This window comes from Macaca thibetana, chromosome 4 (assembly GCF_024542745.1).
Source record: "Macaca thibetana thibetana isolate TM-01 chromosome 4, ASM2454274v1, whole genome shotgun sequence".
NCBI classification, from domain to species: Eukaryota; Metazoa; Chordata; class Mammalia; order Primates; family Cercopithecidae; genus Macaca; species Macaca thibetana.
Window position 1 is genome coordinate 62,414,195 of NC_065581.1, and position 27,521 is coordinate 62,441,715.

General features: G+C 35.2%; 1 protein-coding gene across 1 annotated transcript in view; it reads right to left on the reverse strand.

The window, feature by feature from the left end:
• The window catches only part of LOC126953401 (protein eyes shut homolog), a 253,500-nt gene that overhangs the window by 96,929 nt on the left and 129,050 nt on the right, over positions 1 to 27,521 (reverse strand). Inside the window, exons 4-6 of the mRNA XM_050788855.1 lie at positions 21,325 to 21,584; positions 10,794 to 10,890; positions 10,502 to 10,609 (exon numbers count right to left, since the gene is read on the reverse strand). Of these exons, the coding sequence (XP_050644812.1) occupies positions 10,502 to 10,609; positions 10,794 to 10,890; positions 21,325 to 21,584 (465 nt within the window). The remainder of the gene's footprint in view (positions 1 to 10,501; positions 10,610 to 10,793; positions 10,891 to 21,324; positions 21,585 to 27,521) is intronic.

Consider the following 27,521-nt stretch of genomic DNA (forward strand, 5'->3'; position numbering starts at 1 on the left):
TGGACTAGCCACTGTTACTGTAATTGTTCTTGCAAATTCTATTTAGTTGTAAATTTTCAGTAGATAGATACTATTGTGAGTGACCTAAGTGAACTAGTAGCAATGACTTGAAAAGACATTAGTTGTATTGGATAACATATGCTATGAAGTGTCAGAAAAATGTAAATTCCAGTGTTCATTTTTGCAATGGATTTGTATATTAATTGGGGCTGTCATTCATGTGTCATTATATCTCAGCAAACTCACCTTTAAATCATGCTACTATAGGTAAGTCTTAATTGTTGCAGGCCACAGTTTCAATAACCACAAGAGAGAATAGAATAGATTAAAAACATGAATCTAACTATGAGGCATATATGTAGTAACTCTCGTTTTTAATATGTTTTTGTTTATGTGGCAACAGTTTAATTTACTTTGAACTAACTATAAAATTATTTGTTTTAAATTAGTTGGTAGATTACTTGAAATATTTTTAATGAGTACTTAATCAATAGATTAAGTTTTTCAAAAAAATAAAAATTACTTTCTTTAAGAAGAGATAAGAAAATCAAATGTGACTACCTCATTTTCAGCTGCTAATTGATTTTTAATCTTTGAAAGATTTTAATTCATTGAAAATGGCTTTTATTATACTAATTTATACCAGGTAATTTTCTAAGAATAGAATACTTAACACCTGTATGCCCATCACCCATATTTAACTCATCTTAGTATTGATTCATGTTGCTGAAAATTTTTTAAGGAAAACACACAAAACGTAGTTGATCTGTCACATATATGATATATATATGTATATATATATGTATATATGTATATATATCTATGAGATCTGTGATAAATATGTATGCACACATGTATAAATGTATGAAACTCCTATGCATCCATTCAATTAATTATCCTCCATTCCTCTCTACCGGGAGAAAATTACTACTCTTAAGATGCTATGTATTTTTTAAAATATGTTTTAATACTTCACTAAATATGAATTACATATCATATTATTCTGAGACTTATTTTTTCAATCATACATTTTAATAAATATTTAAGTGATATACTTTTCTATAATTTATTCACAGTAAGTAATGTATAGATGCTTATGATTATGTTGCATTGTATTTGTTTTGTTTTCTAATGTTTACCAATGTCAAGATATTCGAAAGGAATCACCTTGTTCATATATCCTTGCTGACAGTGCTGAATGTTGCCATGGAATTGGGTTTCATGATATTAATTAAAATAGATCTAACAATGCATAGACTATTGGATATGCTTGACAATCAAATGCAAAATGAGCAAATAAGCATATAAATCAGAGAAACAGAGTGGACATCAGTGGACTGATTCACAGATATCTATGGCAGAGGCTAATTGATGATGGGGTTTTAGAAATGAAATATATAAACAGTCTAGTTATGGTGCTGCCTCATGTATATACAATGAAATGTCTAGTTTTGGAGGACAGAGACATAATTCAATTTGGCTTTGTAGGGATTCTCTGCCTCTTTCACAATTCCAAGACCTAAGCTATGTCACAGACTCAGTTACTCAACTGAAAATCAGGGTTTACTCTCTTAAGAGGAATCTTTAATAGAGTAATAGGTATTTTATGTATCTTTTTGAAGTCTTCCTCAGAGGTATCTGAGGCTATTTACCAGTAGGACTGTTCTCTGGTGAAAGAAAGATATTCAGACCTTTTAGGAGTTGCTGAATACTGGTTCTGAAAGTATACTTAACTTTACAATGCTACTAATCCACTAGTAGAAACAAATTATTGAGGTCAGTTCAGATGAGGCCACAAACACATCTTCTCTTTGATTTTGTTTTTTACCCATAGTTCTTGAATATACAGTGTAGTTGATATATTTAGTAACAACACAATTTCTACATTACAGTAAGAGCTATTATGGAGAAAAATCCAATTGGAAGATCTTGTCCTGCCCCTATAGACCCATGGAGATTTTAAACTGATGGCAATTTTGTATTCCTATGGTACTTGTAGTGATTGCTGTCCCCTTGAAAGGAATGAAAGTTGTAGGGGTGGTGTTTCCAAACATCTCTACTTATCTCACCAGATTGGACAATGAGAAAGCTAGATAGGGCACAGAAAATGAGAGGAATGATAGAATATTGTTGGAAATTTAAACAGGATCTGATGCAAATTTCACCAATTCTAAAGTTTGGATCTCTATGAAGATAGATAAACAGAGCTCCTGGTACCTGAGTCCAACTATGGCAGAGAAAATTAGTTATTTTGTATTCTAATTAGTGCAGCTCCACTTGAATTTGTCAGAATGCCTTTTTAAAGATATTTCAAAAGACCTAAATAAATAGAAAACCATTTTTCTTAAATTGCCCTACACATTCAATGAAATTCCAATCAAAATTGCTTGTTTGAACGTATAACCAAAACAGCATGGTACTGGTACCAAAACAAAGATATAGACTAATGTAACAGAACAGAATCCTCAGAAATAATATCAGACATCTATAGCCATCTGATCTTTGACAAACCTGAGAAAAACAAGAAATAGGGAAAAGATTCCCCATTTAATAAATGGTACTGGGAAAATTGGCTAGTCATAAGTAGAAAGCTGAAAGTAGATCCTTTCCTTACTCCTTATAGGAAAATTAATTCAAGATGGATTAGAGACTTAAATGTTAGACCTAATACCATAAAAACCCTAGAGGAAAACCTAGGTAATACCATTCAGGACATAGGCATGGGCAAGGACTTCATGTCTAAAACACCAAAAGCAATGGCAACAAAAGCCAAAATTGACAAATGGGATCTAATTAAACTAAAGAGCTTCTGCACAGTAAAAGAAACTACCATCAGAGTGAACAAGTAACCTACAGAATGGGAGAAAATTTTTGCAATCTACTCATCTGACAAAGGGTTAATATCCAGAACCTACAAATAACTCAAACAAATTTACAAGAAAAAAACAACCCCATCAAAAAGTGGGCAAGGGATATGAACAGATATTTCTCAAAAGAAGACATGCGTACAGCCAACAGACACATGAAAAAATGCTCGTCATCTCTGGCCGTCAGAGAAATTCAAATCAAAACCACAATGAGATACCATCTCACACCAGTTAGAATGGCAATCATTCAAAAGTCAGGAAACAACAGGAGAGGATGTGGAGAAACAGGAACACTTTTACACTGTTGGTGGGATTGTAAACTAGTTCAACCATTATGGAAAACAGTATGACGATTCCTTAAGGATCTAGAACTAGAAGTACCATATGACCCAGCCATCCCATTACTGGGTATATACCCAAAGGATTATAAATCATGCTGCTATAAAGACACATGCACACGTATGTTCATTGCAGCACTATTCACAATACCAAAGACTTGGAATCAACCCAAATGTCCATCAGTGACAGACTGGATTAAGAAAATGTGGCACATATACACCATGGAGTACTATGCAGCCATAGAAAAGGATGAGTTCATGTCCTTTGTAGGGACATGGATGCAGCTGGAAAACATCATTCTCAGCAAATCATCCCAAGAAAAACCAAACACTGCATGTTCTCACTCATAGGTAGGAACTGAACAATGAGATTACTTGGACTCGGGAAGGGGAACATCACACACCGGGGATTGCATTGGGACTTATACCTGATGTTAATGACGAGTTGATGGGTGCTGACGAGTTGATGGGTGCAGCACACCAACATGGCACAAGTATACATGTGTAACAAACCTGCACGTTATGCACATGTACCCTAGAACTTAAAGTATAATACTAATAAAAAAAAAAAAAGAATACAAGTTGATTCTAACAGAAGAAATTGCCGCAATATCTAAAGCTGCCTGAAGATTAAGTAGCCCTACTAGTATTGAGATATTTCAAAGGTAAGTAATTAAGATTCATGACACTAGCACATGGATGAGTAACTGAACTAAAGCAACAGGACAGAAATAGAGAAATAGACATATCCATATGTGGAAACATGATCTGCAACCAAGAAGGCACTACAGATCAGTGAGTAAATGATGAACTTATTTATATAAAAAAATAAACTTAAGAATCTATGTTTGTTTTTTAAGTGTGTAAAGAATGAGATAAGAATACTTTATACCCATACTCATACATACAATATGCCTGATGCATCTACATATAAAGAACATTTTAATTATTTTAAAAGGAAATATAGGGAAAAAATCCTTTCATCCTAGTGTAAAGAAAAGTTAAATAAGATGAAACTTGCAAACCATATACTAAGTAATAGATTAATTCAAATACATTAAAATTAAGTTTTAGTACATATAACTTATAAAGGTGAAGTGTCTCTTTCAATAAGAACTTATATTCAATAAATACAACTAAGAAAGACATTTAAAAAATCATATATAAGGATTCTTACAAAGCAATAAGAAGAAAAAACATTAAAGAGCAGATGCTGACTCAGCAAGATGGCGGAATAGGAATTGCTCAGGTCTGCGTCTCCCAGAGAGACAAATGCAGAAGGCAGATGATTTCTGCATTTCCAATTGAGGTACCCAGTTCATCTCCTTGGGACTGGTTAGATAGTGGGTGCAGACCACAGAAGGCAAGCAGAAGCAGGGTGGGGTATTGTCTCACCTGGGAAGTGCAAGGGGTCAGGGGCCTCCCTCCCCTAACCAAGGGAAGCCTGGAGGGACCTTGCTGTGAGGGGCAGTGCTATCTGGTGCAAACACTATGCTTTTCTCACGGTCACTGAAACCCACAGACCAGGAGGTTCCCTCAGGTGCCTACACCACAAGGACCCTGGGTTTCAAGGAAAAAACTGGGTGGCCATTTGGGCAGACACCAAGCTAACTGCAGGAGGTTTTTTTTTTCTTTTTTTCTTTTTTCCGTATCCCAGTGGCACCTGAAATGCCAGCAAGACAGAGCCCTTCATTCCCACGGAAAGGGGACTGAAGTCAGGGAGTCAAGTGGTCTTCCTCAGCAGATCCCACCCCTACAGAGCCCAGCAACCTAAGATCCACTGGCTTGAAATTTGCACTGCCACCACAGCAGTCTGAAGTCCACCTGGGATGCTGGAGCTTAGTTGGGGGAGGGGCCATTACTGAGGCTTGAGTAGGGAGTTTTCCCCTCACAGTGTGAACAAAGCCCATCAGGAAGTTTGGACTGAGGGGAGCCCACCATAGCACTTCAAAGCCACTGTAGCCAGACTGCCTCTCTAGAAAACTCTTCTCTGGGCAGGGCATCTCTGAAAGAAAGGCAGTAGCCCCAGTCAGGGGCTTATGAATAAAAGTCCCATATCCCTGGGACAGAGCACCTGAGGGAAGGGACGGTTGCTGGAGCAGCTTTAGCAGACTTAAACGTTCCTGCTTGCCAGCTCTGAAAAGAGCAGCGCATCACCCAGCACAGTGCTCAAGCTCTCCTAAAGAACAGACTGCCTCAAGTAGGTCCAGGGCCCAACAGGGGTTGACAGACACCTTATACAGGAGAGCTCTGGTTGGCATCTGGCGGGTACTCCTCTGGGATGAAGTTCCAGAGGAATGGGCAGAAAGCAATATTTGCTTTTCTGCAGCCTCCACTGGTGATACCCAGGCAAACAAGGTCTGGAGTGGACCTCCAGCAAACTCCAGCAGACCTGCAGAAGAGGGTCCTGACTGTTACAAGGAAATCTAACAGACAGAAAGCAATAGCATCAACATCAACAGAAAAGATGGCCATGCAGAAACTCTCTCAAAAGGTCACCAACAGCAAAGACCAAAGGTAAATAAATCCACAAAGATGTGGAAAAACCAGCACAAAAAGGCTGAAAATTTTAAAAACCAAAATGCCTCTTCTCCTCCAAAGGATGACAATTCCTCACCAGTAACGGAACAAAACTGGATGGAGAATGAGTTTGACGAATTGACAGAAGTAGGCTTTAGAAGGTGGGTAATAACAAACTCCTCCGAGCTAAAAAAGCGTGTTCTAACCCAATGCAAGGAAGCTAAGAACCTTGATAAAATGTTAGAGGAATAACCAGTTTAGAGAAGAACATAAATGACCTGATGAAGCTGCAAAACACAGCACGAGAACTTTGTGAAGCATACACAAGTATCAATAGCTGAATAGATCAAGTGGAAGAAAGGATATCAGAGACTGAAAATCAACTTAATGAAATAAAGTAAGAAGACAAGATTGTAGAATAAAGAATGAAAAGGAACAAACAAAGCCTACAAGAAATATGGGATTATGTGAAAGGACTAAACCTATGTTTGATTGGTGTACCTGAAAGTGACAGGGAGAATTGAACTAAATTGGAAAACATGCTTCAGGATATTATCCAGGAGAACTTCCCCACCTAGCAAGACAGGCCAACATTCAAATTCAGGAAATACAGAGAACACCACAAAGATACTCCTCGAGAAAAGCAACCCCAAGACAAATAATCATCAGGTTCTCCAAGGCTGAAGTGAAAGAAAAAATCTTAAGGGCAGCCAGAGGGAAAGGTCAGGTTATCCACAAAGGGAAGCCCATCAGACTAACAGTGGATCTCTCTGCAGAAAACCTACAAGCCAGAAGAGAGTGGGGGCCAATATTTAACATTCTTAAAGAAAAGAATTTTCAACCCAAAATTTCATATCCAGCCAAACTAAGGTTCATAAGTGAAGGAGAAATAAAATCCATTACAGTCAAGAAAATGCTGGGGGATTCTGTCACCACCAGGCCTGCCTTACAAGAGCTCCTGAAGGAAGCACTAAATATGGAAAGGAAAAAAGGGTACCAGCCTCTGCAAAAACAACCCAAAATGTAAAGACCATTGACACTATGAAGAAACTGCTTAACTAATGGGCAAAATAACCAGCTAACATCATAATAACAGGATCAAAATCACACATAACAAAATTAACCTTATATGTAAATGGGCTAAATGTCCCAATTGAAAAGCACAGACAGGCAAATTGTATAAAGAGTCAAGAACCATCAGTGTGCTGCTGTATTCAGGAGATGCATCTCATATGCAAAGATACATATAAGCTCAAAATAAAGGGATGGTTGAATATTTACCAACAAATGGAAAGAAAACAAAAATCAGGTGTTGCAATCATAGTCTCTGATAAAACAGACATTAACCAACAAAAATCAAAAAGACAAAGGATGGCATTACATAATGGTAAAGGGATCAATGTAACAACAAGAGCTACCTATACTAAATATATATGCACCCAATACAGGAGCACCCAGATTCATAAAGCAAGTACTTACAGACTTACAAAGAGACTCCCACACAGTGATAGTGGGAGACTTTAACACCTAACTGTCAATATTAGACAGATCAACGAGACAGAAAATTAACAAGGACATTCAAGACTTGAACTCAGCTCTAGACCAAGTGGACCTAATAGATATCTACAGAACTCTCAACCCCAGATCAACAGAAAATATACTCTTCTCAGCACCAGTAGCACTTATTCTAAAATTGACCACATAATTGGAAGTAAAACACTCCTCAGCAAATGCAAAAGAACAAAAATCATAACAAACAGTCTCTCAGACCACAGTGCAACAAATTAGAACTCAGGATTAAGAAACTTACTCAAAACGGCACAACTACATGGAAACTGAACAACCTGCTCCTGAATGACTAATGGGTAAATAACAAAATCAGGCAAGAGAAAGAAATAAAGGGTATTCAAATAGGAAGAGAGAAAGCCAAGTTATCTCTGTTTGCAAACGACATGATTGTATATTTAGAAAACCCCATTGTCTCAGCCCAAAAACTCCTTAAGCTGATGAGCAACTTTAGCAAAATCTCAGGATACTAAATCAACGTGCAAAAATCACAAACATTGCTATTATAATAGACATTAATAGACAAACATTAATAGACAGAGAACCAAATCATGAATAAACTCTCATTCATAATTGCTACAAAGAGAATAAAATACCTAGGAATACAACTTACAAGTGATGTGAAGAACCTCTTCAAGGGGAACTACAAACTTCTGCTCAAGGAAATAAGAAAGGAAACACAGAAAAATGAAAAAAAAAAAATTCCATGCTCATGGATAGGAAGAATCAATATGGTGAAAATGGCCATACTGCCCAGAGTAATTTATAGATTCAATGCTATTCCAATCAAGCTACCATTGACTTTCTTCCATTATTGGAAAACAAAACAAAACAAAAAAAACAAAACAAAAAACAAAAAAAAAAATACTTTAAATTTCATATGGAACCAAAAAAGAGCCCGTATACCCCAGACAATCCTAAGCAAAAGCTGGAGGCAACATGCTACCTGACTTCAAACTATACTACAAGGCTACAGTAACCGAAACAGCATGATACTGGTACCAAAACAGATATATAGATCAATGGAACAGAACAGAAGCCTCAGAAATAATGTCACACATCTACAACCATCTGATCTTTGACAAACCTGACAAAAACAAGCCATGGGGAAAGGATTCCCTATGTAATAAATGGTGCTGGGAAAACTGGCTAGCCATATGCAGAACTCTGAAAATGGACACCTTCCTTACACCTTATACAAAAATTAACCCAAGATGGATTAAAGATTAAATTGTAAGACCTAAAATCATAAAAACTCTAGAAGAAAACCTAGGCAATACCACTCAGGACATAGGCATGGGCAAAGACTTCATGACTAAAACAACAAAAGCAATGGCAACAAAAGTCAAAATTGACAAATGGGATCTAATTAAACTAAAGAATTTCTGCACAGAAAAAAATAAAATAAAATAAAATAATAATAAATAGATAAATAAATAAATATATATATAAATCATCAGAGTGAACAGACAACCTGCAGAATGGGAGAAAATTTTGCAATGTATCCATCTGAGAAATGGCCAATATCCATAATCTACAAGAAACTTAAACAAATTTACAAGAAAAAAAAATCCCATCAAAAAGTGGGTGAAGGATATAAACAGACACTTTTCAAAAGAAGACATTTATGCAGCCAACAAACATGAAAAAAAGCTCATCATCACTAGTCATTAGAGAAATGCAAATCAAAACCACAATGATATGCCATCTCATGCAAGTTAGAATGGTGATCATTAAAAAGTCAGGAAACAACAGATGCTGGAGAGATGCTGGAGAAAATGTGGAGAAATAGGAATGCTTTTACACTGTTGGTCGGAGTGTAAATTAGTTCAACCATTGTGGAAGACAGTGTGGTGATTCCTCAAGGATTTAGAACTAAAAATACCATTTGAGCCAGCAATCAATTACTGGGTATATACCCAAAGGATTAAAAATCATTCTACTACACAGACACATGAACATGTATGTTTATTGCAGCACTATTCACAATAGCAAAGACTTGGAATGAACCGAAATGCCCATCAATGTTATACTGGATAAAAAAGGAAATGTGGCACATATACACCATGAAATATTATGCAGCTATAAAAAAAAGAATGAGTTAATGTCCTTTGCAGGGACATGGATGAAGCTGGAAACCATCATTCTCAGCAAACTAACACAAGAACAGAAAACCAAGTACTGTATGTTCTCACTTATAAGTGGGAGTTGCACAATGAGAACATATGGACACAGGGAGGGGAACAGCACACACTGGGTCCTGTTGAGGGGCAAGGGGATAGCATTAGGAGAAATACCTAATGTAGTTGACGGGTTGTTGGTTACAGCAAACCACCATGGCACATGTATACCTATGTAACAAACCTGCACATTCTGCCCGTGTATCCCAGAACTTAAAGTAAATAAATACATATATAGGCAGATGCCATAATTAGGCATTTCTAGAAAGGCCAAATTAAACATCTCAAAATGTACATAAAATTGTTAAACTTCATATTATTATAAGAATGCAGGGAGACTACAATAAGATATAACTTTACATAAAGCTTAAGATGGAACATTCTGAAAATGCCAATAAAAACATTTATTCCCTGCTAAGAGTACAAAAATTGTATTTTTCAAAAGAAATGAAAAAAATATATAGATGTGATTTAGCAAATGTGACCATGTTTACCCAATGGTTCAACAATTCTATGTATGTATCCTCGGATATACTAGTACTTGTGTATTTAGAGAAATATTTGAAAACTTTAATATCATTGTAGGTAAGACAAAAGAAGCAAATAGTCCAAATATCTATAATCAGTAGAAAAATAAATTTTGGCATATATTTAATATGAAATATTCTATAAAAGTTAAAAATGAGCAACAGATTCATGCATCAACAGGAACGACAAAATATGTTCAACAACAATTTCCAGAGACTATACACAATATTGTTTTGCTTCTATTAACATGGAAACTAAAGAGCATTTTGTTCAGGCACACATACAAATAGTACTATAAACTAACAGCAAGAGTGGTAAATAAAAATTTGAGATTTTTGACATAAGTGATTGGATGGGAGAAATGAGGATGTACTGGTACAAGCACAAACGTATCAGTAGTGATCTGCTGCCTTAGTTATATAATGGGCACATGTGTGCTCACTTTATTATTTGCTGAATTACACATGTCAAATAATTAATTTAATAAAAAGTAGCTTCTCACCTGTTTGTCAGATCCACACATGTCCCATTATTTTTGCAAGGTTCAGAGGAACATTCATTAATTTCAATTTCACACAGAGATCCAGAAAACCCAGGTCTGCAAATACACCTTTTAAACAAAAAATTTAGTAACTCCATTAGTATAGATGTATAAAATCAATGCTTCAACTAATTGTAGTGTGGCAAGTTTTTAATAAGTATAAATGTTGCTTAATTCACCAATTAAAGTTCTATACCTATATATACATCTAGACACATAAACATGTATCTAGATACTTTTTAGTTTTCTGTACCTGAAATTGTTGACCATATCTTCACAGTCACCATAATCCTGGCAGGAAAGGAAGAGGCACTCTTTCACATCAATTTCACAGTGTTTACCTTCAAATTCTGCAAAGAGTATGAGATGAGTATGGATGAGCAATCCTTGTTATAGAGTAAAAAAATCAGAATCAGTGGTAGTCTAAAGAATACATTCATAATGGAGGTTAAAAAAAAAAAGAAAATAATCTCAAGCTTCTCATAAAACTCCATTTCACATAATGTGTGCATAAAAACATACCAGTTTCTAGATTAATCAGTTTGAATGAAAGATTCTAGGGAGGAATACTCTACTAAATCCTCTGAGAAGGTAGAGATGTTGCTAATGTTGCTGTTGTTTTAAAGTATTTAAATGTTTGAACAAGAAGAACTGAAATGATCCGGAAAGCAAATCAATTAATGTGATGACCAATCTTAAAGTAAAATTGAGCTTCAATGATCAAATTTATTCAAGGCAGTTAGCAGATGAGGCAAATTATTTAATTGCCTTTTAGATGCAAGTGATTCAAAGAAAACAAATTATTTTGATTCATAGCTACATAATCAGTCATCCATTTAAACACACACCAGTTATATTTTTTAAAAAATGTGAAAGAAAATTATACAGGCTGATAAAAGAGGCAGTTGTAATTATTTCAACTCATTTGTGTCAGAAAAAAACCTGCATGTAATCACTTTTTACAATACGATGAAATATATTAATATTTATAATAAACAGTTAAACAATTCTATGGTTATATATTGACTAAGTATAATAAAGTATATGCTTAAAACTATTTTTCTTGTTCATATTGTTTCTGTACTAATTCAAACATGTAAGAAACAAGATTTCCCTTTATTTTGCTTTTTCGGTGACATTACTAAGCACTAAATAAGTTCAGCCACATCATACAATATTCTAAATGTCAATATGCAATCAGGCTAATTTAGTTTGAGGAACAAAGTGTCATTCAAGTTATTTTAAGGAAACTGTATTCATTGTTGGCATACACATAGACTGGAATTGGAACTAAGAAGCATTTAAAGGGAAGCATAGTCTAGCTATCCAGGAATGGCTGTCTTCCTTTCATAGTACCTGTCCTTTATCCTTCTCATATCACTTTTTCTTCTCTTTCTATCACAAATATCTCAACATGTTCAGTTTCAAATCACTTGTAATGTTGCCATGCAAATGATATAGCACAGTTTTCTTGGTCTCTGTCTATATTATGATATTTCAGCTTCAGCACCAACTGTTCAATAAAAAATTCCCTCGGTATTTCGTCACTCAGATTCCCATGATAGAACATGGAATTTCTGACCTACTTCATCTTTTCATATCATACCATGCCACAGTCAATGCCATTCTCTGTGGTGTCTACCATTGGATCAAACTCCAAACTTGCCTCCCGTTGCAATTTAACAGGGAGCTTGGTGTTACACCTTATGAAATCTGGCTGCCTCTTTGGTAGGATATAATATGGAAAACTAAAAGTTACATAATCCAAAAGAAAACAAAAAAGAAAATTAAACAAAGTACAGATATAACAAATAAAAAACAAATAGCTAGATGGTGTATTTATAGCCACACATATCAAAAATTATATTAAATATGATTTTTAAAATCTCCAATTTGAAGGTAGAGGCAGACTAAATAACAGAAGAAACTACATGATAGCTAAAAGAAATTTATTTAAAACATAATAACAATGATAGGTAAACATTTAAAAGATGGAATGATCACACATTATGAAACACTAATTGTTAAGTAAGCTACAGTACTTATGTGGCTAGCAGCCCAGGTAGTCTTCATGACAAACAATATTTTTAATATGCTGTATTTTTCTTACTCAATTCTCAGAGCCTACAAATGAATCTCTGAAGTTACACTTTTGTAGTTCGTTCATACACTAGATGTTGTATCCTCAGCATTAGAAACAAAGTTAAAATGAATTACTTCCAAGTTAATACGGCTCTCCTCACTTTAGGTGAGCAAGTTGTAATTGTTCCAACATGCAAGATGTTTAATTCTTTAAGTATTTGATTGAGGTTAGATTTTTCACAAGTTAAAAATTTAAAAAGTTGGCCGGGCGCGGTGGCTCACGCCTGTAATCCCAGCACTTTGGAAGGCCGAGGCGGGCGGATCACAAGGTCAGGAGATCGAGACCATGGTGAAACCCCGTCTCTACTAAAAATAGAAAAAATTAGCCGGGTGCAGTGGCGGGCGCCTGTAGTCCCAGTTACTCGGGAGGCTGAGGCCAGAGAATGGCGTGAACCCGGGAGGCGGAGCTTGCAGTGAGCCGAGATTGCGCCACTGCACTCCAGCCTGGGCGACAGAGCGAGACTCCGTCTCAAAAAAAAAAAAAAAAAAAAAAAAAAAAAATTTAAAAAGTTGAGTGCATTTCACCATTCCTACTTTAAGCCTGGTTAGTTTTCTCTGGGAGGCAGGGCATTTTGACACTAAAGTGATTCTTAGAAATGTTCTTTTGAGGCAGTGGAACTCAGGGGCACTGACTGGCTATAAAGAAGTGTGAGTGAGCCTCCATGATTTCAGCTGTGCTGATGAATTAGAACACTCAAGGCCCAGGACCTTGGGTAGCTCACAGGATAACCTTGTTTCCCGTGATTTTGTCGTATTCATTAAGTTTGACATTTCTGAGATGGAGTTTTGTTACCAACTGGCAACATATGTCAATGGGTTGAGGAAATGAGATTGCCGAAATGCAGTAGACACTGGGAGAAAAAATAAAGTATATGTGGATTGCATTCAAAATAAAGCAAAGCTTTGCTGAGAGAGCTTATGTTTTAGGGATTTTAAGAGTGAAGTGTGCATACAGTCACGTGCTGCATAACAACATTTTGGTCAATGACAGACCACATTTTTAGCGACAAGGATCTTTAAAGATTATAATGGACCTGTAAATGCGTAGGGTATCTCATCTAGGTTTGTGTCAGGACACTCTATGGTGTTCACACAACAAAATTGCCTAGTGATACATTTCTCAGGATATATCCCCTTTTTTAAGCAATACATGACTGTATACTTAATCCCAAACTACATATTCTATAATCCTTGGTGTTAGAAGTTACAATTCATTTCTATGAAAGGTTCTTGTTTTGAATATATGAAGTTACAGGTAAGAAACTATCCAAAAAGAAAGTTTAGTATTACTAATTTTATGTTGTCCCCTTGTTCTTTATTCCTACTCAGAACTATTCGGTTGACCCTACTTTGTTAACTGCAGTGAGGATCTTCACATGCATTAAAAGTGAAGCATTCTCAAATGGATACTGCCTTGATCCTTTTCTTACACTGTCTCATCTGTGTTTGATAACAAATACACATGAATGGTTAGTAAATGATATTTTTATACTTCTGCACTTATTCTTCGAAAATATACAAAATTAAATTTTAAAGCCTACTGCAGAAATGTAAGATCTAAATCAATCTGGATTATAGGTATTAATTTTTAAAATTAATTAATATTTTTCCTTTCTAACAAATTCAGCCTTTTTGCAGTTTGTGCTCTAGAAGGTAATGTTTGGAACAGAGTACAATAATGAAATTTTCATTAAAAAACCCATTTTACATAACATTTTATTGTTCAGGACTATATTTTAACAATCTCCACTTCAGAACTGGTATTAATTGGAGTAATTTGAAATGAATGTAAATAGGGAAAAAACTAGTGTATATCATAGCATGAATTCAAACAAGGTAGTTAAAAATAATATATTTTAAAATAAAAGCTCACTTAAAAATGTTTTTCTTTCAAAAGTATTAAATGTCTTATTTCTATTTATTCTTAATTAAATAATCTAATTTCTCTGGATTTAAAAACTTGATAAAAAGAAAACAAAAAAATGCTTCAGAAGTTTCTCTTAGCAAGTCAGATTTTTAAAAAATATTATTTTATTGAAAAATATTTGTATTCAAATATTAACATTTTCTAAAATAATTAACCAATATAAGTAATTCTTCAAATTTAACTTTAAAAACTATGAAATATGAATATATAGAACTAATATTTCCAATAGTCCCTAATAAGATTTTTTAACACCTATTTTTAAAGTGAACTTAAAAAAAGAAAAGCTAATATTTTAGAATGTAATAAATATTTAACATGTTTTGTTTAATTATGTATGTATTTTCTTTAAGGAATTTTCTAAATTCAAATTTCTACAGCTATTAACCTTAATAGGTATGTGCTACAACATGGGTACCTGTTTTTAATTGTCAACAGGAGTAATTTCTAATTTATACAAACTATTTTGTCAAATGACACATTTATTTGGTATTTGTACTTGTATACCTTAGGTAATGTAGAATTAACATAATGATAGTATATATACTGGAGTAATAGACACATTTAAATGCAACTACTTGTCTCCCCTGATACTACAATTCCATCAAGCTTAGGATCACAATTGTAAATCAATAGCACATGTAAATGATCTGATTCTGCTTTCACTACAGCTCCTTGCAAGGTATCTTTGCCACATTTTAATCCTGTCATTTAAAGAAACGTCTGCTTCTTTCACCTTGAAGACATACAAAGTGGCTGTTTTAGAAACTAAGCTCTTTAGATTAAATTAAGAAGCATTTGATAGGGTAATTTTTTGCCTATAAACTGAGAAATAGAGTAATTCAAGAAGAAACAAAAAAAAACCATTCATAAAAAGACCATTAGAAGAAATTATTTAACTCTTGACATATTTCTAGGCTAGACACACACATGCTAACATAATAATTCTACTGTATGCTACAAACACACACATTCTCATGCATTTCATCTGAAGTCCTCTTTATCTTCTTAATCTTCATGTGGTTTTGTTGGTTTTATTATTATTGTTATTACTTTATTAGAGACAAAGTCCTGCTCTGTTGCCCAAGATGAAGTTCTCACTGTAACCTTAAACTCCTGGGCTCTAATGATCCCTTCTGCTTTACAGTTCTGAGCAGTTAGGACTGCAGACATGAACCACCATGCACTGCAAGTTTTTAAAAAATAATTTGTAGAGATAGATATGTTGACCAAGCTGGTCTGGAGCTCTTGGCCTCAAGTAATCCTCCTGCCTTAGTCTCCCAAAGTGCTGGGATTACAAGTGTGAATTGTTGTGCCTGGCGCTCAAGTGATAAAATTTATATTTTATTTCTACCAGCTTGAAATTGAAACCAGTTTATTCAACCTTTCCCACTCAAATTAACTCTTTGCCTTCACGCTATGTCGTAGCCATTACTCTACTGGCCATAAACAATATAAACAAAAACATGAACTTAGTTAAGAAGTGAGATTTATTGGTAACCCGGCTGAGAGGGGTATCAGGCAGTTCACAAAATTGAAGTAAGAACTGTAAGTTCCTCCAGGATTCCTTCTTTCCCAAACACTTCTATCCTACTATATGCAGATCATCTCCACATGAAGAGAACATGGTCGTTGACTGTACCAATTGAAAACATCTGGCAGAAAGAGAAGGCCTCTTCTCTCAGCATCAATTCCAAAGAAAGGGTCTGAACGCCAATATTCCAGTCACATGCATGCCCAGACTTAGGTAAACCATAGTTACCAGAGGATGGAATTTACTGTGTGTCTTAGCTTGAGTTCTTAAAACAAAAAAACAAACAAACAAAAAAAGTCTGAGACAATGATTTTCTCACAAGAAGTTTATTTGAGAGGTCATCCCAGATCCCAGGAATTATTGCAAGGGAGTGGAAGATAAAGCAGGGAAGGGAGTGGTTTAATGAGCACATAATTGTTGTGGGCAACTGAGGCTTCATATGCTGGAGACCTTCTTATAAATCATGCAGAACATAACTAAAAGTTGTCAATAGAAATGAGAAAGCAATGTTATGTATCCACAACTTGTCATCCCTTGTACATATTTCTGGCATAAATGTGGAAGTGATGCAGGATTTTTCTCAGCCCATTTGCCAGACTTGTGGGAGGGGTGCCCCATCTACTCAGTCCACTATGCTCAAGCCTTTGGGGGAGGGAGCATGTGAGCCGGTGAGTGCAGGACCTCTCTGGCCACTCCACATGCCGAAACAGGAGAAAGCTCCACACAGCGCCCCCAGCCAGACCAGGTGTGTTGCCTTGTGGGGAACACGGTGGCACCCAGTTGAGTGTGTATGTGACATTGAAGCCCCAGAGGGGACATTACAGTGCTCCTTTAGTTCCACCATTCACGGACAGCAGTGTGTTAGCAGCTCAGCTGGCCCCTTGCCTCGTCATATGGTTGGCTGCCCTCTGCGAGGGAGGGCAAAGGGCTGGCTGGACAGCCTTTCTGGGTACCCATACTCAGAGGGTCCCAAGCTCTTGTCTGGTGTCCAAGAAGAATGAGGTCATGCAGATGACTGAAGGGTGATGAAGGTGGATAATTTTATTGAGTGATGAAAACAGGTCTCAGAGGAGAGGGGAGCTTGAGAGGGTATAAGTAGGACAGGTTGTCTTCCTGTACAACCTGAAGGCAGGCTGTCTCTTCCCCAAAGTCAGGCCATCTCGTCTTCTACTGACTGAGTCTGGGGTTTTTATAGACACAGGATGGGGAGTGTGCGCTGATTGGTTTGTGAGTATGCAAAAGTTAAAATGAAGACAAGACTCGAAGGTGGGTACAAAAGTGTGGAAAACCAATTAGGAAAGGGTAGGTGTATGTAAAATAGGTGAAGGGTGGGGATCAATCAGAGGAAAGCACTGCCAAACAGGGAGACAAGTTCTCAATCTGGTCTGAGGATTTAACTTATAGCTTGGCTTTCAGGCTTTAAACTGTCATTGGCTTGGAGGTGATGTTTCACCAAGTACCTATCCTTATCTGTCTAGGCATTTGGCTGCCTCCTGTCACTATCAAAAGCTTTTACAGCATTGTACTTTAATAATTAATTAACTGGTGTGTCTCTCCTTTAAACTTTAAATTCCTTGAGGGCATATCTTCACCATGTTTAATTTTTCCAGAACCTATCTCAAGACTTGACACATCATAGGAAATCAATATGTTTGTTGAATCAGTTAATAATATTTTTAAAATTTCTGGAACACTACCAACATGCAGTTATAAGACAGACATGTATTTGTGTACAGAGTACAGTTTATAAAGGCAGAAAAAGTTGGTTACAATAAATTTCTAGGTGTGTAAATTCATTACATGCTAAATAATCAAAGCTAACACTATTGAGGTGTCAAAAATAAAACCCATTTGTTTATAGAAATCTTATAAAATGTGCCTTTCTATGTGTTGTTTTTCTATTTATTAAAGCAATGTTTTTTCTTACATTGTGCCAAACGAGTAAGATTTTATATAAAATAAACATATTGAATTATTAGTGTCACATGCTCTTTTGCCCCCTCATTTACTTGTAGAAAATGTTCACTATTCATAGAGACCCAAATAATCACCTCAATTCTAGTCAGAAGACAGAAGCATTGCCCTTTATCTCACAAAGCAGGATCACAATAGTTCCGGTGCTTAACTATACTGATAATTTTTTAAGTAGCTTACTTTGCAAAGAGGATTAGATCATTTTTACTATACATTTCAATCACATTAACCAAAATAGTTTACCTGCTAAGCAAACAGTTTGACATAAACCCAAAAGTATCAGTTATTCTACTTGCTGGTCCTTCAGAGTGAATTTGAATGTCATTTCTAATATAGTTGTCTAACATATAGTCGCATTGTTACTCTGGCTGAAATTTTATCTATACTCACATTTATCTAGTGAGAGACCCTATAGACTGGCTAAAAACTGTGAAAACAAATTCAGAAATACATATGCTGAATCCTTAGCCTAAAGTCTTAAATTTCTACTCTGATGTCCTATTTTAGTCAATTGACAAACACCAACAACTTACAAAGAGATCCAGTGGAGCTTCCAAATCATATCTGTAGATGTTAAGTATTGGAATTCTTTGTAGTTCTAAATGTTGATACTTGTGAGAATTAAATTTGATAAAATATTTTCTTTTAAAAACAATATGCTGGCTTTGACATAGAACCTATCTTAAATAAAGCTGTTAAAGTAACTCAGTCAAAGCTTCTAAAATGTTGCAGTCAACTTCTTTTGAATTTTCTGAAGTAGTTTTTAAAAGCAATGTTACAACCTTTAATTTTTGATCTGCTACAGAACTTAAAACTGCTAAAGACACATTATTACAGTAGTCAGATCTGATTTACAGAAACATACTCCACAATTAGGTTTAGAAAAACATAGTTGTAAATTCGTTAAAAAAAAAATGATGTGCACTTCAAGTATCTCTTTGTACTGAATCGCAATCACAAAGGAATAAACAAATAATTCACTGTGTCCACCTGCCACTCTAGCCAAAGCTCTGATTTGACTTAAGTACAATAATAAAATACTAAGGGGAAATAAGATTTCCTTTATTTAATAATAGTGAAATCTAAATTCTACCCATGACATCTTTGTTAATGTTCAAGGGGACAGCAGATATCATTACTAGTTCAATATATGACTAGAAGGTTTTATAATGTTTCTAAACTTTCTTTCCCTGACCCCATAGCAGGAAAGAAATATCACTATATTTTATAAATTTATTAAATGCACTTATAAATAGCAAATGAATTTTTAAAATACTAAGGTTTGAAAACAATGCCCACTTTGTAGAAAATTATATCTGATAGAAACAAAGGAGGTTTACCTAAAGTGAATAAATATACTATGGCCTTCTCAATAAATATCTATCTAATATTTATGTTCTGATATTTTTTTTCTATTTTACTTAGCTACTTACATTCTCAGAAATAATAATGTTATTAAGTAAAAAAAATTCTATGTAGTAGAATGTTTAGTAGAATTGTTCTACTAAATAAATTCACCTCACTGATATTGAATAATTTTCAACAAGTTTCACTCTCAAAGTTTGCTAAAAGGAAAACTATTTACTTGTTGGAATTATGTTTTTCATAATTACTAAATTTGGGCATCAAATGCTTCCCTTGTATTTTTTCTTCTCTATCTTGTTTCACCTGTCTCATTCTTGCAAACATTCTTTCACATGGTCTGTAAAACCCATGCCATTTTTGCAAAATCAATTATTATTATTATTATTATTATTTTTTTTTTTTTTGAGACGGAGTCTTGCTCTGTGCCCCAGGCTGGAGTGCAGTGGTGCGATCTCGGCTCACTGCAAGCTCCGCCTCCCGGGTTCACGCCATTCTCCTGCCTCAGCCTCCCAAGTAGCTGGGACTACAGGCGCCCGCCACCTCGCCCTGCTAATTTTTTGTATTTTTTAGTAGAGACGGGGTTTCACCGTGTTAGCCAGCATGGTCTCGATCTCCTGACCTCGTGATCCGCCCGTCTCGGCCTCCCAAAGTGCTGGGATTACAGGCTTGAGCCACCGCGCCCGGCTTGCAAAATCAATTATTGATGGTTTTCTAGCTTTTAGTTTTAATCTTTCAGAACACCCAGAAGTTTCTGTCATGTATACAGGTTCAAGGACTTGCCTCAAAATCCTTTAAAAAGATTAATATCTTAAGAAAATTTTAGAGGATTTGCAAAAACAAATGGAAATAGCTTTGAATTAGATATCTATTTAACTAAAGTCATCTAAGCTGGCTTTTTTGAACAGAAGAGTAAATAAGTAATATCCTTATCATTAAGAGACTCCCTTAAGGGCCAGTGAGAGGGAGGAAAACATGAAACCACAGGTGAATATTAGAAAATAACTTGCAGTTGTGGACCTCCAAACACAATGTGTTTTTTATATTATGCTTATGACACATCTAGTTATTCTGAAAACTGGCCATGTGTTTTGGAGCAGAAGCATTTCCATTGAAAATCATAATTGCTTGTGAGTAACCATCAACACATGAACAGTGAACATGTACCTAAACCACTGTGCATCAATGAGACTTTCTTCACTTGCACATGAAGAAACCCCAATCAAGAAAGTTTAATGATATAAGCAGAGTTATTGGCTGATATGACCCAGATAGCCAGAAATATCCTGGCTTCAGATATGGTTGGATCCAGGAGCTCCAACAGTATTATTTGAACTGTTCATTCTTTCTTGCATAGGATTTCTCTTATGAGACTAAGCAGCCACCAAAGTTATGTGATTATAACTAAACAGTCTAAGTAGAAAGAAGTAATATTTTGATAGCTCCAGAATAAAATGTAAACTAAGACATTTCATTACTTTCAATTATACCTATGCCCATCTCTAACTAACTGCTATTGTCATGAACACTGCATGAACAGGATTGTTCAGACAAGAGAAACTGTTATTAAAGGAGAGACAGCTTCTGAAAGAAAAAAAAAAAAAGGCCAAAAAGCTATAAAGCTTTATTCTTTTCCCTTTTCCCAATAGTGAATTCTTACATTAACTCCTTTGGTGTATTTCTCTATTATATTTTTATAACAGGATTTGAAGTTAGATACTCCTCTACCCACAATGTGCATAGGGTTTTTCTAACCCATTTGAAGAGGCCATCAACCCATAGGCACAATAAATACACAAATTAATTAAGTAATTATTTAAAACCATTAAAATCCATATCAGCTCTTACCTTCTCTACAAATACAATGCTGATTTCCATCTACCAAAGCTAAGCATGTTGAGTTGTTTCTGCAAGGGTTATTAAGTAGGTCACAAGGGTTATAGCGTTGGTGGCAAAACTGTCCAGTATAAAGAGGTGGACACAGACATACAAATTGTCCAGGGATGGTAGATTCATGACAAAGACCTCCATTCATGCATGGATCAGAGTCACATTCATTTATTTCTTCACTACAGTTCTGCCCAGTCCATCCAGACGTACACTCACACCTGAAATAAAATATTAAAATTTTAAGAAGTGTGAACTCGTTTTTCAAGTTTATTTTTTGTATTTTTAATTACTCCCTTGAACTAATAGTATGTGGTGCTTTTAAATTTATAACAGGACTAATACATAATACATAGCTTTAAAATATTTTTGCCTAATTTCCTGTGACAATATAATATATATTACCATAAAACTTACCACATTGGCTGAAATAAGATTTTAAAAGCATTAGCAAATTTCTAACATAGGCCTCTGAGACACGTCAGAGAACAATTATTGAGCTAAATTACCAATTGAGCAAAATTTTCCTATGAATTATTTATGAAATAAGTTTTATGAAAACTTATTTATGAAATAAGTTTTACAGATGAGATCACTATTTATAAGCCTTAAGTGCTATTTAATTCAGTGTCCTTAGCAATATGTGAAATTCTTGCCATCACCAGAGTATATAACAGGTGTTACTTTATGTTAAGCATCTGTTTTTGGCTTTGTATTTGTTGAATCATTTGAAATGCATGTTTAAAAATTTCTTTTCAAAAATTTTAGATTCAGGGCTTACATGGGCAGGTTTGTAACACAGATATATTGCATAATGCTGTAGTTTGGGCTTTTGTTGAACCCATTGCCCACATAGTGAACACAGAACCCAATAGGTAGATTTTCAACCCTTACCTTTCTCCTTCCCTGCTCACTTTTGGAGTTCTCAGCCTCTATTGTTTCCATCTTTATATCCATGTGTACCCACTGTTTACCTTCCATTTGCAAGTGAGAAAATATGGTATTATATTTTCTGTTTCTGTATTAATTCACTGAGGATAATAGCCTCTAGCTGCAACCATATTGCTGCAAATGAAATGATTTAATTCTTTTTATGGTTTTGTAGGATTCCACAATGTATATGTATCTCATTGTCTTTATCCAGTCCACCATTGATAGACAGCTAGGTTGGTTCCATGATTTTGCTCTTGTGTATAGCACTATGATAAACATATGAGTGAAGTTGTCTTTTTGGTAGAATGACTTCTTTTTATTTGGGTGGATGCTCAGTAGTGGAATTTTTGGGTCAAATGATAGCTCTATTTTTAGTTCTTTGAGAAATCTCCATAATGCTTTCCGTGGGCTGAACTAAATTTGTATTAATATTTGAATAATTTGGGATAATTGAAGGGAAAGCAAACAAATGAAAAATAAAGCATTTGAAAGTTATCTGTATATCACAGGCTTCTAGCTCAGTCTAGTCCTCCATTCAGTATCTGTCATTATCTTCAAATACCACTTTGGCCAGTCATCATCCTTGAAACTAGGCTAGTCCTCCTCTGAAGAGAAAAATCCTAGCAGGCAGGAGGGGGAAAGGTGTTTACACAAACAGTGTCCATTTGAGGGAAATGGAAAGGTTCTAGTGAAGACTGCAGATAGAGAGTAAATCCAAACAGAGAGAAGGCTAGTCCATCAGCTGGGTAAATGGAAGTCAATCACAAACTGTAGGTGTGTTCAAGGAGAGAACTTGTGTCAATTTGTGGGCAAGGTAGAGTTCCAAATCTTGAGCAACTTTACTATTATGCAAGTTATGAATCATGAAACAAGCACAGGAAATAGTAGAACAATTATTTTCAAAAAAGTATATTTACTGATAGATTAGATTTTTAAGATAACTAAAAAAAGTCATAGTGCTGAGATCATGTAACCTACTTTATGATACAAAATATCTTACTAAATGGAGGGGAGCAAGGAGGAAGGAAAGAAGGAAGGAAGAAAGAAAAGAGCCACCTAATTTGCAGTTTCAAAGCCCCAGATGTATCAAGGCCCTTTTGTAATTATAAATACATAGGATACCAATATATTGGAGGAAACAATTGAATAAATGACTTGCAACAACATCTGAAATTGAGTTCTAAATAGATATAGTTACCATTGAAATAAAAACTAAAATGAATAATTGGCAAAATGGTATTAGACATAATTGAATAATGAAGTCTTTACTAGTTCAATAAGTTTAAATCCAATGTACTGTAAGCCAATTGATTTCACAGCTGTCTAAATTTTGTTTAATTGGTTGTGGGCAGAAAGTAATTGCTATCATGCTAATTGCACATTTCTTTGTGAAGTATGCTTGCACAAGGCAAAATTTATGACTGAAACAATTCATACCTTTATAATATAAAAAAAATATATACTTAAGGGTAAGTTATTTACTTAGTATTTTTTTTTCTTCTCAAAATCAAAATGCTCTAATTATTTTTGTGACTTTCCATTCTAGTTTACCTGGAGAGTCCTCATTCAGTTTGTTGTTCTGATATAATTTTCAGGGCATACTTTCACTTATAAAAGTTTCTAAGGTGCTATTTTTTATCTTTATCTCCCATGTCCCATTACTGAAATTGAGCATCTAAAAACAAAACAAACAAACAAAAACAAACAAAAACAAAACAAAAAAAAACTATACTCTCACATATTTCTAATCCTATAAATTATTTCACTTTGCTCTAAAATTTGCTTGCCACACACTTTAGGAACTCATCATATATACTATCTTGTGTTAAAACCATATTCACGGTTTGCCTCCACCATTAAGCTTCTGGTTCCTGAATTTGTAAAAATGATCTGAATCTCCACATTATCATGTCAATATAATAAATGTTGACAATACTATAAGAATTGACTGATACAAGGTCCTCAATGTTGGAATCAGATCAACCTATCTGCACTCTTTCACTTAGGAAGTTGAAGATCGGAGAGTTTAATGAAATTGGTACTCTAAGAGAATTGTTTTAAAGATTAAATGAGATGATGAATAAAAAGTGTATATAGTGCCTGGAATCTGCATTGCCTGGCCACCTACACTGTTTACTAGATGCTGTCACAGAAGTTTTAAGAATATGTTTTCTGACCTATGAGCCTAAATACAAAGTGTATCTCAACGATAAATACTTCTTTAACTTTGTAGCACTTCTTTTTAATTTTTGATCATCACATCACATTTTAAAATTGTCAAATATACTATGCAATTTGATACTTTCAATAAAGCTTTGCAATATGTAGAAGAGACATTCTTATTCTCATTTTACCGATGAGATAGGTGGAAGTTCAAAGGATAACAGTGATGTATCCAAAGTCATGAGGTTAAGCAAATGGAACTTAGAATCCAGATCTCCTCCTCTCAAGTTCCTGTTTTTTGTTTTCTTTTTTTAAATACATGCTTTAAATCTAGTATCATTCCTTTAAACATTTTGTGAAATAATGTTAAAATTGGGTATTAACCATCTTAAGAAATAAACTTCAGTGCATTTATTTTACTTTAAATAACATCACTGTAAATATCACTATTCAGTCACATAACAGGACTCAGTTAATATATTATGACAATTTTAAAAGGAGAAAAGCCAAAGAATTAATACTTTCTAAAATCGTAGTCACTACCGCATCATGATCACAGGTCCTGAGGGTATTGCATAAGTATTTATGTTTTTCTCTTTATTGTATTCTGAGTACATAATTTCAACTTGGTTAATTTAAAAGAGTTTCCTAAGAAAAACCGACAATTCTTGCCTATTTGGCGTATGTGCTGAAGGTTTGTTTTATCTTCTCACATAACAGGTGGCCTAAGACCTCACGTGGTGTCATTACAAGGATGAAATCCTCAGGAAAGAATGTGGCTGTATGTCAAGAGGACTGATGATGCCAAGGCTGAGTCCTACGGGGATAACATGGATGTTTTGTAGAAAAATAAAGTTCCAAGGAACAAAGTAACTACTAGTGACTAACTATCATTCCTACAGGTTTACAAAGTTGAATCTGCTTCTGCACATGTCAGAGAAGCTAGTCTTTAATAGATGGGAAAACATATTTTATGTGAAGGCTTCAATCAGATTCTAAGTTTGCACCACGAAATAATTTCAGCATTTAGTGGAACCTGGCAGATATTTTCAAACTCACAGCTAGAAGCAGAGCGTTTATGGAATAAAAAAAATGCAAAGCACATACTCTATGACTTTTTGAGTGTACAATTTCTGGTAGTAAACACTTGAAAACAAGTAAGTGTGTGCCTAAAGATAGGTTAATGTATTCTTTTTTTTTTTTTTAAACACGTAATTCTTGTCCTTCTTTCTCTCTCTCTCTTTTTTTTTTTGTTGTTGTTTTAAAGCTTTAATAGGAAAATGCATTTTTCATTTATTTATTTTTTATTATTATACTTTAAGTTCTAGGGTACATGTGCATAACGTGCAGGTTTGTTACATATGTATACTTGTGCCATGTTGCTGTGCTGCACCCAAGATAGGTTAATATATTCTAATTTGATCTTTTTCCTAGCATGAGAAAATCTAAATTCATTGGTGTAAAATACATTGAATACCTTTAAGGACAACTTTTCAAATCTTAAATGTTGATTTAAAGTACCAAAGCTGACAATAGAAAATAAAATAGTTATCATTGTTAAAAAGTGGAAGAAATTCTACTCATTAATGTGCGTTGGCTCACGCCTGCAATCCCCGCACTTTGGGAGTCTGAGGCAGGTAGATCACGAGGTCAGGAAACCAAGATCATCCTGGCCAATATGGTGAAACCCCGTCTCTACTAAAAATACAAAAATTACCCAGGTGTGGCAGCACACACCTGTAGTCCCAGCTACTCGGGAGTCTGAAGCAGAATCTCTTGAACCCGGGTGGCTGAGCCTTCAGTGAGCCGAGATCTCGCCATTGCACTACAGCCCAGGTGAGACTGAGACTCAGTCTCAAAAAAAAAAAAAAAAAAAAAAATCACTAGCTTCAAATATCTTAATAAATGTCAATTTCTAATTGCTAAGCATTCTATGTTTACCTTACCATAAATATTTATTTGTGATAAAGTATCATTCAGCAATATGTATCTTTGTTTGAATATATTTTGTATATTAAAGCATATACGCTTCTTTGGCTATAAATTTATTAATACAAACCTAATAGTATATGCAGTTTAAAATAATATTTTCTTACAAAAATTAGTTCACTTCTTATAGAAGCAAACAGTAAAATGTTGTTTATCAGATACTGGGAAGTGGAGGAGATTAGGGGAGATTCTGGTCACAGGATAAAGTTAGACGGAAGGAAAAAGTTCAAGAGATCAACTGCATATGATCATGGCTATCATTAATAACATGAAATTGTGCACTTAAAAATTGTTGAGAGTAAATTTTAAGTGCTTTCTTCATGAAAAAGAAAACTATGCGAAGTAATGCATATGTTAACTAGCTTGATTTACCTATTTCAAAATGTATGCATATATCAAAACATTATGTTACACAAAATAAACATACACCTTTTTATATGTTAATTTAAAAAATTAGTTCAGGGGGGGCAGAGCAAGATGGCCGAATAGGAACAGCTCCAGTCTCCAGCTCCCAGCGCAAGCGACACAGAAGACAGGTGATTTCTGCATTTTCAACTGAGGTACTGGGTTCATCTCACTAGGGAGTGCCGGACAATTGGTGCTAGTCAGCTGCTGCAGCCCGACCAGTGAGAGCTGAAGCAGGGCGAGGCATCACCTCACCTGGGAAGCACAAGGGGGAAGGGAATCCCTTTTCCCAGCCAGGGGAACTGAGATGCACAACACCTGGAAAATCGGGTAACTCCCACCCCAATACTGCGCTTTATCAAGGGTCTTAGCAAATGGGCAGACTAGGAGATTATATCCCACACCTGGCCGGGGGGGTCCCATGCCCATGGAGCCTCCCTCATTGCTAGCACAGCAGTCTGCGATCTAACAGCAAGGCAGCAGCAAGGCTGGGGGAGGGGCAACCACCATTGCTGAGGCTTAAGTAGGTAAACAAAGCTGTTGGGAAGCCCGAACTGGGTGGAGGTTACAGCAGCTCAAGGAGGCCTGCTTGTCTCTGTAGACTCCACTTCTCGGGACAGGGCACAGCTAAACAACAATAACAACAACAACAACAACAAAAAGCAGCA